Source organism: Apteryx rowi, unplaced genomic scaffold, assembly GCF_003343035.1.
Source record: "Apteryx rowi isolate R43461 unplaced genomic scaffold, aptRow1 scaffold_49, whole genome shotgun sequence".
NCBI classification, from domain to species: domain Eukaryota; kingdom Metazoa; phylum Chordata; class Aves; order Apterygiformes; family Apterygidae; genus Apteryx; species Apteryx rowi.
This window is the reverse complement of record NW_020450749.1, coordinates 1,776,942-1,794,832: the sequence shown is the minus strand read 5'-3', so window position 1 is coordinate 1,794,832 and position 17,891 is coordinate 1,776,942. Positions and strand designations below refer to the sequence as shown.

The following is a 17,891-nucleotide window of genomic DNA, read 5'->3' as shown; positions in this document are numbered from 1 at the left end:
TAGAGGAACTAAATCTCGATTATAATGCCTTTACCTTTCCCCATGGAGAGTCCCACGAGGGCTCTCCTGGCTTGGAGGATTTCCACAAAGCAAAATCATTTGGAGAATGCTTTTCACTCAAGCGATCAGTTGAGATACTCAGGTCACCTTTCAAAAGAGAAAATACAAATATTTACATTTTATTTAAACACCAGCATTATTGATTCTTGTCTCTGTGAAAACTCACACCAAGTGAATTAAAAAAAAAATAACACTCAAAATTCATCATAATTAATCTTGCTGTTCCTTTGCTTTTGATCAATGCTTGGCTGACAAGAAAGCTTACAACAAGTATCAGCCACACTGCTTTTTAAGCTTTGACATATGAGATTCATCTACATTCTTTCTGCAGGCACAACTCCAATTTTGCACTTTCAGAAAAAGCAATACAAAAACACATCAAAACCTATATTCATAGGCAAATAAAGTAGCAGAATCAATTCACTCCAAAATTAGAAATAACAAAATTAAGACTAGAATTGACTTAAATCCACACAGACAATACGTTCATAGGATATTTCTTCCACCCTTTGTCTCAGTTGCTGCACAGGATGGCTAATAGTTGTTCAATATCTCTATATTTATTATCATTGTTTTCATCACAAATGTGTTGTGCATTAGTCACTGTGAGCTCCTTGTGATCATTTGAGTTGTACTCTTATTATAGCATCTTAACTCTTTAAAACACAGGGAGTTTACCATTTTTGCAGTATCAAGACTAAATAGGTTTAACAATATCACCTACCATATGAGAATCCAAGACAGAGATTAAAGCCAAAATTGTCAAGATTAAAGTGAAAATTGTCAACTAATTTTGATGTACACTTTGAGATACCTGCAGTCTATTTTTTTAGAATATCTCATTATGCAATTTGAATATAAAAAGCGTTATACTTCTACTTGCATTAGTTACAATTTTTAAAGCTTAGCAATTCTGTTGCCTCTGCAAGTCAAAATGACATTATCTGTCAGGGTATGGACAATCATCATGAATGAGTCAGGGCAGCTAAACTGAAAAGTGATAACTAGATATATGCATACTCCTAGTTACATCGATCACTCTGCATTGGTTTGTATTTGCTAAAGGAAACAACAATATAACGCTACTATCTGGTTATGTGGTAAAAATTATGCATTCATGTTACCACAAAGATGGTGGTTTAAGCTAGCACCTTTTACTTCACATTTGCATAGAAATTTCAGCTCTAAGGATTTGAATTAGGAAAAAATCCCATGCAGTTTAATGAAGCACCTCTCTCAGACATTGCTTGCTACCTTAATTTCCCCTATGACTTACTTAAAACCCTTTTAATATTCTGTTGATGCATTTTGTGGATCCTTTGCTACTAAAACTGCACTATGTTAGGAGGAGCTAACTAATGAGACATGTTTTATTGAGTATTTTAAGCTGTTCCTCTACTATGGCTCTCACCAAAAGACCTATATTTGGATTTAGTTCAACACAACAACGTTTACAAAGCAAAAAGAGTTCTCAGTATGACAGCAGAATAAGAGAGAGAAAAAAAATCAAAATATTTGTCATAAAATAGCTATAGCCTGGTAGGAAGGACTTTCACCTGGTGTGTGGGAGACTCACCTTTAAGTCCTTGCTCCCCCTACTTTGAACCAGATGAACAGCCAAATGACTTGGCTGCAGTCAAACAACTGGGCTATTCACAATTCTGATAAAAAAAATTGATAAAAATTTCATCCTAGAATGAAGAAAATTTCTTAGTATTTTCCAAATAAAATCCTCATGAAAGTGCTGGCTCAGGCTACAAAACCTTGGAAAACAAATCCAGAGGTAAAGGAAGTGCAGAATGTAAATCATGCAACTCTGAAAATAAGTTTGATGCATATCTCAATGAAATCAACCGAAAAGATTGACATCACATGTACCTACAGCAATTTAAGCAAATGTTTTTTCCCCTCTTTACCTTCACCCTCTTGAAGAGCTTTTTGATCACCTACAGCTTCAGGAACCAACTTAGCATAGGAGTGTTTCTCAGCGGAATCAAACTTCATAGTATCAAAGTACACAGATCCATTGGACACATACCTGAAGAGTTAAAAATAATTATGTAGTTAACTTTCCATCGACACTTAAATGAATTTTACCCCCCAAAATCATTACCTTATTTAAGCTCTCTAGTGAACCCACAAAGAGTATGGTATTGCTCAGTATGGTAAAGGTGACTTAGGCGAGCCTAAGTTCTTATACCTTACTGTAAAGACTTCAGACAAACCATTAAAAGCCAGGATAAAATGCATCAAAGGGAGAATAATTAACATTTTTCATTAAAATGTGTCAAAAGTATTGTAGAAATTTCTTCTCTTGGGACTACTAACCTGACATGTTACCTCTTAATATTTTGCAATAATATAGTATGAATCATGTTTGTTTCACAGTCTATTTTGTCCTCCTTTGCTAATTGTGCCCCACCACAGCCATGGCAGAGTCATGCTTCGAGACCACCATGAACACTGATACCTCAATGCAAACAATTCTGTACTGTCATTGTTTTAAGAAAAATTAAAAATGCAGGTTTTGAGCATGAACATGCAAAAGAAATGATGGCAGTTGAACTATAAGTTTTCTTTTTTCGTAATGAAAATATTTCCACATTGAAAAATTGAGGCTATTAAAAGAAAGAACACTCAAAGTTTTCAGTCTGGATTCTACCACAATACTTAAGAACTTCTGGAGAATTACCTTGTTTTTCACAAATAGCAGACAATAGCAGAAAAACAGTTCAAGTAGACTTCTCTTTTTTTCTTTTTTTTTTTAAACCTTGCTCTTTACAAATTATTTCTAGCAATCTACTCAGGCACTCACTTTTGAAAACCCTTGCTGAAGGCCTCGAGTTAAATCCACTTCAAGTCAATGGGACTTTGACTATTTGTTTTAATAAATGAGGATTTCATTCTACTAAATTAATAATCTAACATCTCTATTTTTAAGAGATCATAAGAAATACAGAGTACCATAAATTATCAGCAGAATAAAAGTTAGAGATTTTGTGCAAAGGAACCTGAAGTTTCTTTACTCAAAGAGACACAACTTCTGAAAGAGACTATATTGCATATAAAAACAGAGAAGACAGTTCACAGTAACTGCTAAAAGTCATTTTGGCTCTGATATAGTATGAACACACAAAAAAAGCTTTCACTAGGGAACTTACCCATAGCCATTATCCATAATCTTTTTAACAAATTCCACAATTTCTGGAACATATTCACTAACCCGTGTTAAAACATCAGGAGGTAAAACCTATAGATTAAAAAAAAAGGGCATTTTATATTTTTATATATATATATATATACATATACACACACATATACACACACACAAACATATAAAGCTTAAATGCTATACATTGGTTAAGTGACTTGCTCAAAAGCAAGTGACAATATAATCTAAGAGTCTTACTTCAAGCTTCCTGCTCTGAAACTTAACGTACTGCGTTCATTTTTTATTATCCTCTAAGGCCGTGTTACCAATAAACTACTGCAGGAGATTATCAGCTATTTTATTTACTGCACTTCTGGCAGAACAGGCAATATGTCCATCCCTGATTTGGGGGCAATTAAATAAAGCTTCACTGATCTGAACCACTGCATATTCGCCTATGACAACCAAGGACAGGTTAATTTCTTCGCTGCTCAAGAGCAATAGGCAGTGAATCTAAATGCTGAAGTTGGCAGAGCTCTCTGTTTTGTAGCTATTAGCCTCCGTCTCAAATTTCTGGATCAGTTTAGAATTACAGGCCCATTTTACACCAAGAGGAAGGGATGGGCGCAGATGTGAACCTTGATGTCTAGTTAACTGGTCCTGGTAACATGCACAGTGGTTTTAAGATTGTTGTGATGGAAACAGAACAGGTCCTAATTTAACAACTACCCTATTCACATTACAGATTAAAGGAAATACTTTATCAATAAGGTTGAAATTTGAGTTTTTAAAAACCTATTAAGGGGCTAATTTCTATTCTGGGCATTATAAGGTGTGGCATATACACTTTTAAAACAGAAAACAGTTTATAGACTTACATTGAGAGCTTTCATGTCTTTATGAAATTCCGCTTCCCAGAATTTGGGGAGCTTAGAGAATATGGAATTGTCAGTCACCTGACTGCCAAACTGTGTGTCCAACCAGTCAGACAGCAAATCTTTTGCTTCTTCGAACAGTATCTGTAAAACAAAAAAATTTTTTGTGCAACTGACCTAAGACTTGCCCTGTTCAAACTCTGCAGAAAGACTTTGTTCTGAACAGAAAGGTTTGCCTAAGGAAAAAGACACCTGGCTATTAATATAGAGCACTCCTTGCTTCTATCGTACTATTTCTATCATACTATCATACTTATCATATTGCCTTTCATATATTTGGAAGAAACAGAAGATAAACAAATAATTGATAGCTGTCTTCATATCAATCACTTGAATAGGCATGTGGAATTTACACTGTAAACAGAGGGTGGGATCTGCAGTTATATCACATCATTCATTCCCCCCATTACTAGTGGACAATCCTAACAGAAACCTTGCTTTGCACACTGCCAAAAAGTGTTTGAAAGAACTTGAACCTCAGCAAGGATACACTTCTCAGTCATGTGTTAAAAGATGGCATCTTGTTACAACAAGAGATCACCCATAAGGTGCAATTGCTTAGATTTTAGTTGTTTTTAAGTACTTTTAGGTCAGTATACACATTTTTAAACACACCTGATACTTCAGTAACTGGAATTATTTTAAGATAATTGAGAGAGAGATACTTCTCAAGAAGGGGGCACATACCTTATGCCTCCTACAGTAATTAAAACAAATAATCTGAAAGCAAGAAAAGATGAATGTGGAAAACAGTTACTGAAAGACAGTAATTATACTGTCTGAGCTGGTTACTGGGACAGTACCAAAGCTCAGTAAAGTCAACAGGGTTATTGTCACTAATCATAATGGTCTTTGGATCAAATTGAGCATAGTTGTGTGTGTGTTGGGTTTTTTTTGTTTGTTTTTGTTTTTGATGAGAAACTTTTCTACTCTGATCAGAGTCACAACACTTGAGTAGAAAACTGAAACCTTGTGCATGCATGTACAACAATTTATGGTATGAACTCCTACTGAAACTAATTCCATCAAGCCAAAAAGCCAAAGGGAAAGTCTAAATCTATGCAAGAGAAAATCCCTGCTGGAAAGTTAAAAATAAATGAGTAATTATCACAATTGGGGGGGGGGGGTGTCATTGATAAAAACAGCATCCTAAAACTATTTAGCTGAACTCAGGGATAGAATTTACTGTATTGGGTGATAAGGACTGGAAGATCTTCAGGCCCACCATTCTTCTTTTTATCAAATAAAAATTTCCAAAATATGTTTCAGAGAATAATTACAAATAAAATATTATTTTTAAAAAACTCTATTATAAGCCAAATATCCTTTTAAAACAAGCTCAAGCTGACCTCGTGATATCTGTTGATCTCTTCTGTGGGGAGTTTCTCTCGCACAGCTTCTTCCAGAGGGTCAAAAGCAGACTTCACTGCACTCTGAATTCTTTCCAACATCTGCTTTTTATCTGGGTCTGTTGTCTCATTTAATTTAACTGAAAAGAGCTACAATAAAAAAAAATATTTAAAAAAGCATCTACTACAATAGGGCTATATTCCACATACAATATATATCTTAGCCATATAGTACCTTGCTTGTGATGAATCATACATTATCCCATATGAACCACTGATATCAAACTACTGAGACTAAAACATACTCATCAGAAACAAAGGTGGATGAATATATTCACTAGTCCAAAAAAATGTATTTCACATCTGAATTAAGCTTTATATTGCTGCATTTGTTCTTTTTCAAGAAGTTTTTAAATATTACAAAATCATAATTACTGTTATTTTGTAATTTCCATTTTCTATGCAGTCAATCACCCTAATTACAGGGCTGGTTATCCCAAATCTGAAATGGAGAAGCACAAATGTGAAACACAGAGATTAAATGCTAGGCTTAAAGAGCATGTCAAGCAATGACAGATTTGGGCAAAAATTCCAAGCATCCTATTCCCAGGCCTGTATTCAGTTCATCAAGACCAATGATCTCTGCGATCAGCAGTTCTAAAATGACCAGAGAACCACCTTCCCTGACCTTTAACCCAACATACACAATTTATTAAATGCCAGAAGCTTTGCAGACTTTTGCTCTCTCTAAAGTCTGTCAATGATACAGAAGGGTAATTCTTACAGGTGTTTACAGTTTAAAAGGCTGTGGATATACCACTATTTAAAAACTGTTTTGAAGAGTTACTTTGAGTTTGAATTCTAACAAACATCCAAGTGCTTTTTGACTCGTTTTCCCAATCCTCCAACAAAATATACATGCACACACAAAACAGCTCTATGGACATAAAAATCAGGCGTGACTTTTGCACAGATAGATCTTGTCAATTGTGTTGAAAGACTTCAGCCCATACTTCTAAAACAATGGATCCAAGTGATGGGCCATTCTAATAACAGTTTAATATATGTTTCAGCTTGCGTGGTACCAGCTCAATAGAATTGAAACAAGTAGAAAGTTTAAACAAGTAGTAGCAAGAGCTAAGCTGGAAACATTTTTTAGATGCTTTGCTACATTACTGCATAAGAACTTAAGGTATTAGAAAGGGTTAAATACTGAACCCACCTCTGAGGCAGCTTTAACATCTTGAAGTAGTTGAGCTGGTGTTGATTTGTTCTCCCTATACTGTTCAAAAAGGTAATTTTGTCTTGCTCTCTTGATGATCTAACAAAGCAGAAACATGGCAATATTTTTGTGAAGTGGCATATATTTATAGAATATACAAATAAAATCTATTACATACGAATGACTTTTCAAAATCCCTACAAATTTAACAAGCTACAAGAATTACAGGCAGCAATACAAATAAAACACACCACACGGAGCTGGTTAGGTACTACAGCAGAGTTAGTTAAGTACCTCAACAACAGAGAATGAAAAAGTCCATCAGAACAAGTTATCTTTGTAAAATGGTTAGTCTCCATTATTTGTAACAGCATTCATTTATACACAAGAAAACAGGCTCTGCTAGCGTAGGAAYGCTAAAGAAGTGAGAAAAATCAATGACTTTGCATAAGAAATATATGTCCCAGTTAGTCAGTACACTATTTATCTTGGCTTATGAAATGGCCATTGCACTATTTACGTAGAACTCCCTTACTCCCATGCTCAAACTACATTATTTCAGATTGCAATTTAAAAAGACCTTACCTTATCATCAATATCTGTAATATTCATACAATAGAAAACATCAAATTTAAAATAATCCCTAAAGACTCTTCTCAGGATATCAAATGAGATGTATGACCTAAAAATACAAAAATATGTAGGGGAGTTTTTACTGTACACTTCAATCACCATTTCTATTCTAAGCATAAACTACTTTAATTTTGGTGCCAATAAAATTTACAGCAATTTTAACCTTCTTTCATMTACTAGTAAGTTTTTATTACACAATGACATAATATAAGTTATAATATGCTTTTTCTAACCTCAAATCCTGAGTGTTGAGTATAACAAGACTATTTTCCAGTAGTACATTAATCTAAATAAAGTACATTTTTCTATTTAATCTTTTGCTTACTATAGAAACTGTTACTACTTGTATCAAAATCAGGAACTACGGTACCTGGCATGTCCCATGTGAGAAGCATCGTATACTGTTGGACCACAGCAATACCATGTGACCTTTTTTCCATTCTGAGGCTGAAATATTTCCTTAATTGAAAGGGAAGGTATAGTGAGCAGAAGAGATTGAAGACATACGGTCTCAGTCCAGTAACATCACAAATGAAAGATCAGAACATGAAAAAGACTCTGTGAATTTGATTCACAAAAAAGTAATTGCTATTCTACTCTCAGTTTTACTGTAAGAAAAGACCACCACTACCTTTACCATATAAGAGAGAGAACAGAATGTGGCTGCTTATGCTATCTGCACTCTATCAAACAAGATACCAAATTATAAAGATTTGGATTAGGCAGGTCACTGTTCAACCTGTGTATACAGAGGGAAGATTAAGCTTTTTTTACATTGAAAAATGTTGTACACTATAAACATTTCACACATACTTGTATACTACCTCCCATATAACATTAGTACTTTTCATTTTCCTCTTTTCTCCAAAGGGCTCCCAAAAAAGACTACATGAAGTTTTACCAGCATTACATTAATATAATTGGCAAGACTTCCTTGCACTGACAAGATCTAAAGAAAGAAATTCTGATTTTATTTTGTTCATGTTACCTATGCTTATGTGTATTTCAGTTGAATTACTGGCTATTTTGGCTGATGATAACTTGCATGTGTGTATTACATAATTTTGTGCAATATACACATACATGCGCACACACACACTTGTATATGTGTATTTACTGTGCATATTGTAATACTTGCCTCTGCAAACGTACTTGAAATATTACCTTTTGCACTTGCTCATTAACATTCCACAAAATACAACCCAGAAACCTGTCTACTCATACAGAAGACACTTAAGAAACAAACATTTACTTGGCTTTTCTATTTGTGTTTCTGTGCAAAACTCCACTTTTCTTTCATTCAGTCACCTTATTGCGTGTCAGGCTGTTATAGAGGCAGAGTCTAGAATGTTTTGTCCCTTCAGGGGGAGACCAGTGAGGCTGCATACGCTTGCCTTTATCTAGGGAAAAAAATAATTTAAAGAGAACTGAAAACACATTTTACAAACAGATTTGCAGTATAAAATTTTCTACTTATCACATCATTAAGTTATTTCAAGAGAAAAAATATTTAATTAGACAAAACAGCTCCCATCCTGGAAATCCAAACTAATTTCGTTAGAGCTTTTTTCAAAGCCACTAAAAGCAAAGTAAACTATTTCAATCTAGTTTACTTTCTACTCTATGTCTTGCCACTCCTATTAACTTGTCATTCAAGTAACAGGAAGCAAGAGGTTATAAAAGAGAGCATGCAATTCAGTATGTGTTAAAAAGAGCAATTCAGTACGCATTAACAAGAGCTTTGAAATTTAATGAATTAATAATAAAAAGTTATGTCAGTCCTGGGCTTTCTGCAATGCCACTGATTTTACCATGACGGCATATTATAGATCTCATACAGAATTTGCAAAAAATCTCCAGAGACCAGACAGTCTCTAGAGCCAATATTGACAGAATGTGTGTACTTAGGGTGAGAGAGAGGGCATACTGAAAGGTTTAGAAAGAACCTCAGCTTTTTATCATACATTCTTGCTGTGTACACAAAGCATTTTTGAACACACTCATGTACCATAAACATGCTCCAGTTCAGCAAAAGACTAAATTTTGCCATTACAGAGTGTGGATGAAACCCAGGGTAACATTAGTTACAACATTCAAAGGAGCTGGAAAGCAGCGTCATTACCATACTTTGGGGAATTTCAACATTCTGAAATCTGCCTTTGACCTAAACAGGAATAAAGAAGCTTTGCTACTTCCTAAAACACTGCAGTTGTATGTTGTTGAACCATAACAGAAATTTTTAAATAAAGTTACATATATACAAACAGTATAACATAAATTTCAAAGCAAAATGAAACAGTGTTGTCAAAACAGAGAGTTTATACTTCATCACAACATTTCAACATTTTCTTTTCAAAATTCTCATTTTGTTTTCAATATTTTTTTTCCAGAATGTCACTGTGGTAATTGTGCTCAGGAAGAGTTTTATTTCAACAAATCAATGTTTATTGAACAAAAATGTTTTATTTTTTAATCGCAATTTACCAAACAATCTACCAAACAATCATGTTTTAAATACCTTGACAGTTCAAGCCAAAGGACCATACTTCAAAACACTGAAGATTCATTTAATGTGCAACATGCTATATTTCCTATTTGGGTGTGGGTCAGACCCACCTTATCTTCTTACTTTTGGAAAGGTGGCATGTCCCTGCAAAATGCAGCTTTTAGCTCTTCTGCTCTGCTGCGTGGACTGGGTGGGAAAGGGCAGGCTTATTCTTGCTTTTTTTTTTTTTATCTTCAATTTTTAAGAAACAATGTAGTTGTTAAACTGATGTTTTTCCAAAGAAAAGTATGACTACATCATCTCTCAGAGTTGCAGTATGCTATGCGCTGGCCTGCTTACAAATGTAATGATGTTAAACTAATTATCACATTAACTTGGAATGAAAGCAAAACAGGAAATTCAGAAATGCAACAAGGTTTCCAGGCTAACATATACAGTACCTTCTTTAAGGATTCTCATGGTATGCATTTTAACTGCAATTAAAATATTATACAAACTGTTTGTTTTGACAACAAAATTGCCTTTGCTGATCCTGTGTTTCAGGATGTTCTTCATTAACTCTGTTTCTCTGATATCGTCATATGAACATTTTGACTGAAAAAAACACAACTAATGTAAATTGTATTTAAAAACAAACAAACAAAAAAACCCTCTTCCTCACCTTCTTTTTTTCAATAACTGCCTAAACCAGAAAAAAAGATATTAACTCCATGCTATGGACCCACAGAAATATGTATTTATTCTAAACATTTTATTGTCCGTATCTGACCATAACACTTCAAGTGCAAGAGTAGTCTATCCATAATGCAGATCATATCAAGGTATGGATTTGTTTACTGTTTGATTTACAAAGATTACACTGGCATGCTTATTTGCGGCTCAACTTTCCCTCAGGGAAGAACGCCTATGTGGGTTAGCATAATAAAACATAAATCTGTAAAGCTTGCTTTACTTACAACCACACTAAACATAAGAAAAACCCAGATACTGCATCCTAAAGTTCTCGGCTCCAGGGTTAGGTGCCACGTTCCGCCTATCACATGAACACCAAGGAGGTCTTTAGTCTGTTCAAATACATTTCTGTTAGCAACAATCTTCCTCTGGCTGAACTGAAGTCCATTTGCCCTAATCCACCTCTGGAGCTCACCAACACACCCAAAACCCCACTGATGTAATAATATCCAAGTTGTATGAAATGTGGCCAATCGGTATGTCATTTGCGTACTGAACACTGCAGAACACCCGTTCAGGACTTCTGTGACACATGCAGAGAAAGTAAAGATAATGAGACGTGAGCCTTCAGAAAGAGACTTATCATCAAAGATTTAATGGACAGGAAGACAGAAACCTTTTCTTTCATTGCTGCACCCTGAGCCATGAAATTCTGCAGGTGAATTGGAGTTAGTGGCATTAAATCTACAGTCAGAGCCAGCAGTGCAGCTGATATCCCTTCACTACTGAAAGGAAATCAATAACCAGTGCAAACCCATGCAGGCACACACACACACACACAAAATCTACTTGCAGCAGTCTGATTTTAACTGCTAGTCTGCTAAGAACTGAAAACACATATGATGACAGGTTGTGAGAAGATGGCATTGGAGTAATATTAGTCAACAACCTTCAGCAAAAATGACAGAACAGACATTATGCATTCATTTACGGATATTGCAAGTGCTATACAACAGCTCTGTGCTATTACTATTAATTATTTCATGACTCCCTGAGCAAGGATCTCACTGTAAAGCAATTAAATTAGGCTAGCTCATCGGAAAACACCTCAGGAGAGTGATGCAGGTCCCAAAAATGCCAGCACCCATGCTTACACAATGACCTAGCTTAACCGGTTAGTATTTCCTCAAAACATCAGCAATCCTTAAATCACCAGGGTTAAAAGAACCCCAAACATTCTTTTCAAAATTCACCTCCCGTTAATAACAATCTTCAGAGGCAGTATTCAGTTTACTATGAATTTGTATACCATACAAGAACTATTTAGTTACCCTTGCAAGGGAAAAAATGTGGACTGAGAAAATTCTAACATTTTGTTTTATAAAATATTATATTATTTAAACCAAAAAATACACATTCTTTCACTGTTCAGTGGCTAGCCTTTTAAAGAAGATATAAATAACAAATTCTGTACATTGAGGACTTCTCCAATTAAGGAAATGTGAAAACAGAGCTTTAACATTCAAATAGCTCAGGATCCATCAATTACAGTGTAACTGCACGCAAGTAGAACTTCATGACCTTGAATACAAGCTGACATGATAAATTTTAAAGTGTGCAAGAATATCTAAAGAATGGAAAGGAACTTTTAGGAGTTCTTAGTAATAAAAAAATCAATGCAATGTAGGCTAGATTGTAACCTGCCCACCAATTCCGTATTACTCACTTGTTTGAAGTTTACAAGGCTCATTTTTTTCACTGCTGCCATCATAGATTGCTTCTATGTGTCTGTACCACCGGACAACATGGAAATACTGGTCCACAGGTGGCCCCGAAAACTTTCTGAATACCTCCACATCTGCATGTGAAAATGTGAACCCCTGGATATAACTACGAGTGCTCAGGTACTCGTTCAAAGCCTTCACCCTGGCTTCCTCTTCACTAATGCTCAGAATAAAACTGTAGCTGGAAGCTGTAAAGACAGAGGCACAGGACATTTGGTCAGAATTAAAATAGAAAGGAGATCCCATGACCAAAATATATCCTTGTACTATTTAACACAAGATACTGAATAACTATACATTTTCTATTAATAGGATTATGTTCTTCCTGTGATAAGTTTTTTGGGGGGTAGTCTTTACAAAGAATAATAAGGACACAAGCACATGTCCTTTTTATTAAGAAAAATTTTCTGCTTGAAATTGGAGGAAATTCTCCAAGCACAGCAAGCTTCATCAGTCTCCTCTCTACGCCACCCTGCTGAAACACTGATCCTGCACAGATTTAACCATGTGATTAATTTTATACACTGCAGATAGGCTGTGAATATTTCTACTGAAGTGGAGCATACCCTTAAGTCTTCACAGGACTGGTGCCAATATGCGAGTTCGCAACGTGATGCTCAGTTACTCCTACTTGCTCCAACAGCTCAAAATTCTTGAACTTGCTGCACATTCTCACACTTCTCCTATACCATCTTTTCTCCCCGGACATGTGAATAATATTTATTATGAGTAAGATCTACACAAATCATACAGAAAGGATATTAGATCATGTTCCTCCCTCACATTTTTTTTTTTAATTCCATGATTGATTTGGTATATACGCAAAGTAGATTTAATTATGTCTCACTTTACAAATGCAGGATCATGTTCCTATGCAGAAAGGTGATGGATCGTTCCATGACTACCTAGCAGGGCTGCTCACAGCAATGTCAAGCCCCATACCAGTCAGTGTGTATGAAGCACTGTGGAAATTACAGCATCTATGCTAGAACTGACATTAGCACACCTAACATTGGTATTTTCCTACAATGATTCAACATTTCTAACTCTGTTCATGTTCAAAGCGTTGTATAAACATTAAGCTAACATTCTGCTTAGGTAGTTGGCCAAGAAGATAATTTAAGATGTAGTCAAGGTCATAGAGTAATAAAGTGAGGGAGGCAGTATTAGAACACGTGTCCCTACTCTCAAAACCCATAAAAGACCAGTCACAAGTGTTGTTTTTTTAAATAGTACAAAGATCTTTTTCTTCATGAGTAGTTCCCAATGCACTGAAGGTGCTCACAGACCAATGCTTTTGGAAAGGGAAGGATAAAAGGGGATGGGGGATGAGTGATGGTTATGGTGCAGAGAGGATATGAGGAACTTCAGAATTAAAAAGTTTTTCCAAATGCATGCAAATATCATCAGTTAAGAAAGATTTTAAGAGCAGTCTATTTCCTATATATGGAAATTAATTATTAAAACATTCTACCAAAATTTAAACAGCTGCTCTTCTGGTGTGTATAAGCTAAGAACATTTCCCTACATTGCTTCTATTAAATATCAAATGAAAAGTACAACAGACTAGTCCGTTACATCAGTCAGTGGCCACAACACTATGTGTACGACCTACTCGCAACACGACAGGACAACATGAACTCAGGATGACATACGGCAGCTAGATCAAGTATGTTTGTGTTTGACTCTTTTGAGCATAAATAAAATGTAGTGGCACATCACTTTAGAGTCCAGCAGAACTAATAAAAAAAGATTGGTGAGAAAAAAAAAAAAATTCAAAGGTCACAACAGATACTTAAACTTCACAAACAAACGCGAAGTCAGATTCAGTCCTTCTGAAGGGTTGCCTGTGCAGTTGTCCACTATGAATAAGAAACAACAAGTAAATAATGGACCATAACTAGACATTATGGGCTTGTCTGACATAGTTGTATAGGATTCAGCTTTTGCCCACATAGTTCATTTTACTATAAACATTTCAGATTCCTAAATATTCACTGATGTTTATCATCACAGACAGAATTCCACATGTTTRTACACATGAAATAGTTTGAAAGTCATGTTCATTAACTATGGAGACTTAAGACATAAATCTTCCTCTAATGTTAATTTCACATCAACGAATCATATGAGGGAAAAGGGCAAAGAAAAGAAATACAGAATAAACTGTGTAGAAATGAACCTATATCTCAAAGAAAAGATCTTTGAAGATCTATTGCAAGGAAAGCAACACACCATTTGCAAAGTATTATTAGGGTTATTATGACCATTATTCATACATCAGACTACTAATGGGAAACAACTCAGTAAATCTGAAGCAGTAAAGTGTCTTCCAACCACATCTGTAAACCAATCTAAAAGGGAAGTTGTACAAACTTACACATAAAAACAACAAAGATGACAGAACTTGTACATGCTAATTTTGGTGAGGAGACATGGCAAATGCTGCCTGTGAATGTCTGTACCAGTTCAGCCCTGATAAGCAGATCAGCTAAAAAATTACTTCTAACAACTTTGGCATGCACTTTAACATTTGAAATTATAAAGTTTGACATTATGTCTAGTTGTAAGAAAAGCAGACTTAAAAGCATAATACATCAGAGAAACCAGGTAGCCCAAGGGACCTAAAAGGAATGTCTTATGTTGAGACTGATCACTGATTGAAATTCAGCCCAAAGTTCAAGTCCAAGACAACACACAGCTGAAACTGCAGTACAGCATGAACACACCTAAGCTAGCTGTTGACAAGGTTTCTCAGGGAACAGCAGCAGCTGAGCCACAGCAGTCGCAAGCTGCCAGCAGACTACTGTGCAAATATGAGTTTCTCACATTGGTTTCACAGTCTGTACTGAGCTCCAAACTTCCTTTTCTAGATTGATGGCTACTATAAAAAACACAATAGCTAGCTTAAAGCTAGCACAGGTGTATTTGGCACTATATTGCAGTCAGATTCAGAGATAGAAGCAAATTTGCTATGTTTGAAAGGGGGCTCAGTGATCAGTGCAAATTTGAACTCCTCTGAGCATCTTACATCAATACACATAGGACTAATCATTCCCCCTTTTGGCTTTCTTGTGGGTAGCTCCAAACTGAACCAAAGTAACAAAACAAAACTCTTCTCCTGGACCACAGTGCGCTCTCCTGGGAAGAAAGAAGGAATAGGACAACACTGTCTTTTAGAAGTCAATAAATCACAGGGAAACAGCACCATTTCTTCTTAAGCAAGAGAAATCATTCCGAACTCTTTTCATATAAAAGTCTGTTCTAACTTCATTTATATCACTTCATGAGTAGCCAATCTAGGGAAGCCTGTTTTCCTGTGATTTATATCCTGCACGCTCAATTCCTTCCCCTCAGTGTCTCTATTTCCAAGTACAATACCCTTAATTCACCACACCCCCCCACTGCAATGTTTCCTCTTCCTTCCCAAGTGCTCAATCCCCCTCTCCCCACACACTTCAATAACCCTCTCCTACATTTCCAACTCACCTTTGCTCAGCCCGCCAACACTGCAGGCGGCAGTCTGCACGGTGCATGGTTTGGAGTTTTTCTCATTACCTACCCTAGCATGCACTGAGCAGGCAGCCGGCTGCTGCCTTTCAACATAGTAGGTAGGGGCTGAATTTTCCCTGCCTTTTCCTCAATCAAGCCACTGAAAAGGTCTCTTGTCTCTCTCTAGTAGCTCCTGATTTTAGAGAACTTGTGAAAGCTTAATATTCTTAAGTGCTCTGCTCCACGGTCAAATTTAATTAATATCAATCAATGGATTCAAAAGCTGTTGAGGGAGAAGGGCCAGTGGTCACATACAGGACTGAGTTTCCCAACCCTTGCTGTTCTGGGAAGCCAGGCTAAGAAACAGCCCTTCTCTCTGATCATAATTTTTTTCCTCCCAAGACGATTACAGTTGCTACTACTCAATACTATTAGGAAATGTTTTCTTGACAACAGAAAAGCAGGAACATTACAGAGCTGTTGCATAACACTGAATGTTAACTCATGGGAATGGAATGATCCGTAAGTATCAAATCATATCACTCAATAACAATTTCTTTCAGAAAACAAGCACTGACCGTAAGTATTGGAGAGGTAGCAAAATAAACTCAAAAAACCCCCATAAGAATGAATATTAATAATGTAACAAATGTGACATTTTCCCTGTATTAAAAGTTGTTCCCAAAAAATTCCACTGTAAACATTAATATAGTTCTTGTGCAATAATTATGAGTGTATGATCTCTTTGGGCAATATAATTGTAAGACATTCTTCTTTCCACACATGGAATGTTTTGGTGACTACTAAATGGCACTGTGAACTCGTCTGGAAAACTGTAGCAATGCACAAACTCAAAGGTGTAAGATTGTTTCTACATTTTATTTGCACAGAAAATAGCTTTTTAAGTTTAATTATGATGTGCAACCCACATAATACCAAATTCTATGGAAATCTTTACTTTTATAAACTTGAAACCTACAATGAAAGCACATTCTTCCAAAGATCCAGTAAGCTAGCCTCCAAAAAAGCAGGGAGTTACTTCACTTCAGGGAAAAGTTAGGTTTCTCGAGCTTCCCTGAACCAGCTAACCTTGTCAGTCATACTTATAAGTTAATTTAAATGTTCCTGGATTTCTGCAGAGGTATTCCTTGAAAAAAAAATCTTAGACCATTCTAAATATTTTAAGATTTCATTTGTCTTCCAACTTGGCTTTCACAGATTAAAAACAGCTCATAAAAAAGATATGTGTAACATGCTTCATTATTGATACTGCTTCATATTGTCCATTTATCATTCCTGCTAGCCACTCCAGTAGTTTTTCAAAAAAGCTATCTGTTCAGCTTAGATGAATTGTCCTTTTCCATAAAAATTTCAGAAGAAAGTGAACAAATGCAGCTACCCAAGGTATGCAGAACACAGCGTACAGTCAGAGAGAGAGAGGGAAAAAAAAAAAGGACTTTTCAAGACTCGCACACTGGGATCAAGAACCTTTTAGTAGAACAGGGATGTTTAAGATGGGAGCATCCCACTAAGGAGGAGCTACTCAGTCCCGTTCACTTTAGCCTTGTGAGTTCCACTTTCACTTTTCATGAACTGAAACAAAACGTAACAATTACAGTCTAAGTAAAACACAAACACTGTTTGTCCACTAATAAATTTAACTGACCTGGTACTTGGGGACGGGGGGGCAGAGGGGAGATTATTAACTAAGATGCTGAAAACAAACCTGAAAAAGCCAGCCCATTGACAAGAGTATTTCTGGACTCTGTCACATAGGAATGTCACCTGTGACGAGCAGAAAGGAAAGTAGCTTTCAGACGATAAAGAAAGAGGGACGAACCTGGAAGCCTACAGATCCTTCGCTGGCGTGACAGAAAATTTCCAGCCCCTGACACACCATAGCGGCACTTCACACTCGCACGACTGGTATCGCAAGTTTCCATCTGTCACAGCAGCGCCCAGAACTGCAGGACTGCCCCGGTCCTCCCTCCGTACGGAAGCGCAGCGCGTAACGCGGCATCAGCCCGCGGCCGCGGAAAAGCCTGGAGAAGCCGGAGCCGAGGCCGCGCAGACAGAAGCAGCGACAT

The 17,891-nt window shown here is 36.2% G+C and overlaps 1 protein-coding gene across 4 annotated transcripts in view; it reads right to left on the bottom strand.

Annotated features, from left to right (window-relative positions):
* Positions 1 to 17,812, bottom strand: part of CARS (cysteinyl-tRNA synthetase) — a 42,296-nt gene extending 24,484 nt beyond the window's left edge. For 2 of the 4 annotated variants that reach the window (XM_026078946.1, XM_026078945.1), the window contains exons 1-11: positions 17,645 to 17,812; positions 12,255 to 12,500; positions 8,659 to 8,750; positions 7,721 to 7,809; positions 7,303 to 7,399; positions 6,718 to 6,816; positions 5,496 to 5,645; positions 4,090 to 4,230; positions 3,222 to 3,310; positions 1,977 to 2,098; positions 35 to 147 (exon numbers count right to left, since the gene is read on the bottom strand). In XM_026078946.1, coding sequence (XP_025934731.1) covers positions 35 to 147; positions 1,977 to 2,098; positions 3,222 to 3,310; positions 4,090 to 4,230; positions 5,496 to 5,645; positions 6,718 to 6,816; positions 7,303 to 7,399; positions 7,721 to 7,809; positions 8,659 to 8,750; positions 12,255 to 12,500; positions 17,645 to 17,747 — 1,341 coding nt within the window. In that variant the 5' untranslated portion in view covers positions 17,748 to 17,812. Of the gene's footprint in view, positions 1 to 34; positions 148 to 1,976; positions 2,099 to 3,221; positions 3,311 to 4,089; positions 4,231 to 5,495; positions 5,646 to 6,717; positions 6,817 to 7,302; positions 7,400 to 7,720; positions 7,810 to 8,658; positions 8,751 to 12,254; positions 12,501 to 17,530; positions 17,551 to 17,644 lie in introns of those variants that run through there. The other 2 variants (XM_026078944.1, XM_026078947.1) reach the window with 2 other exon arrangements.
* Between the last annotated feature and the right edge of the window lie 79 nt (positions 17,813 to 17,891).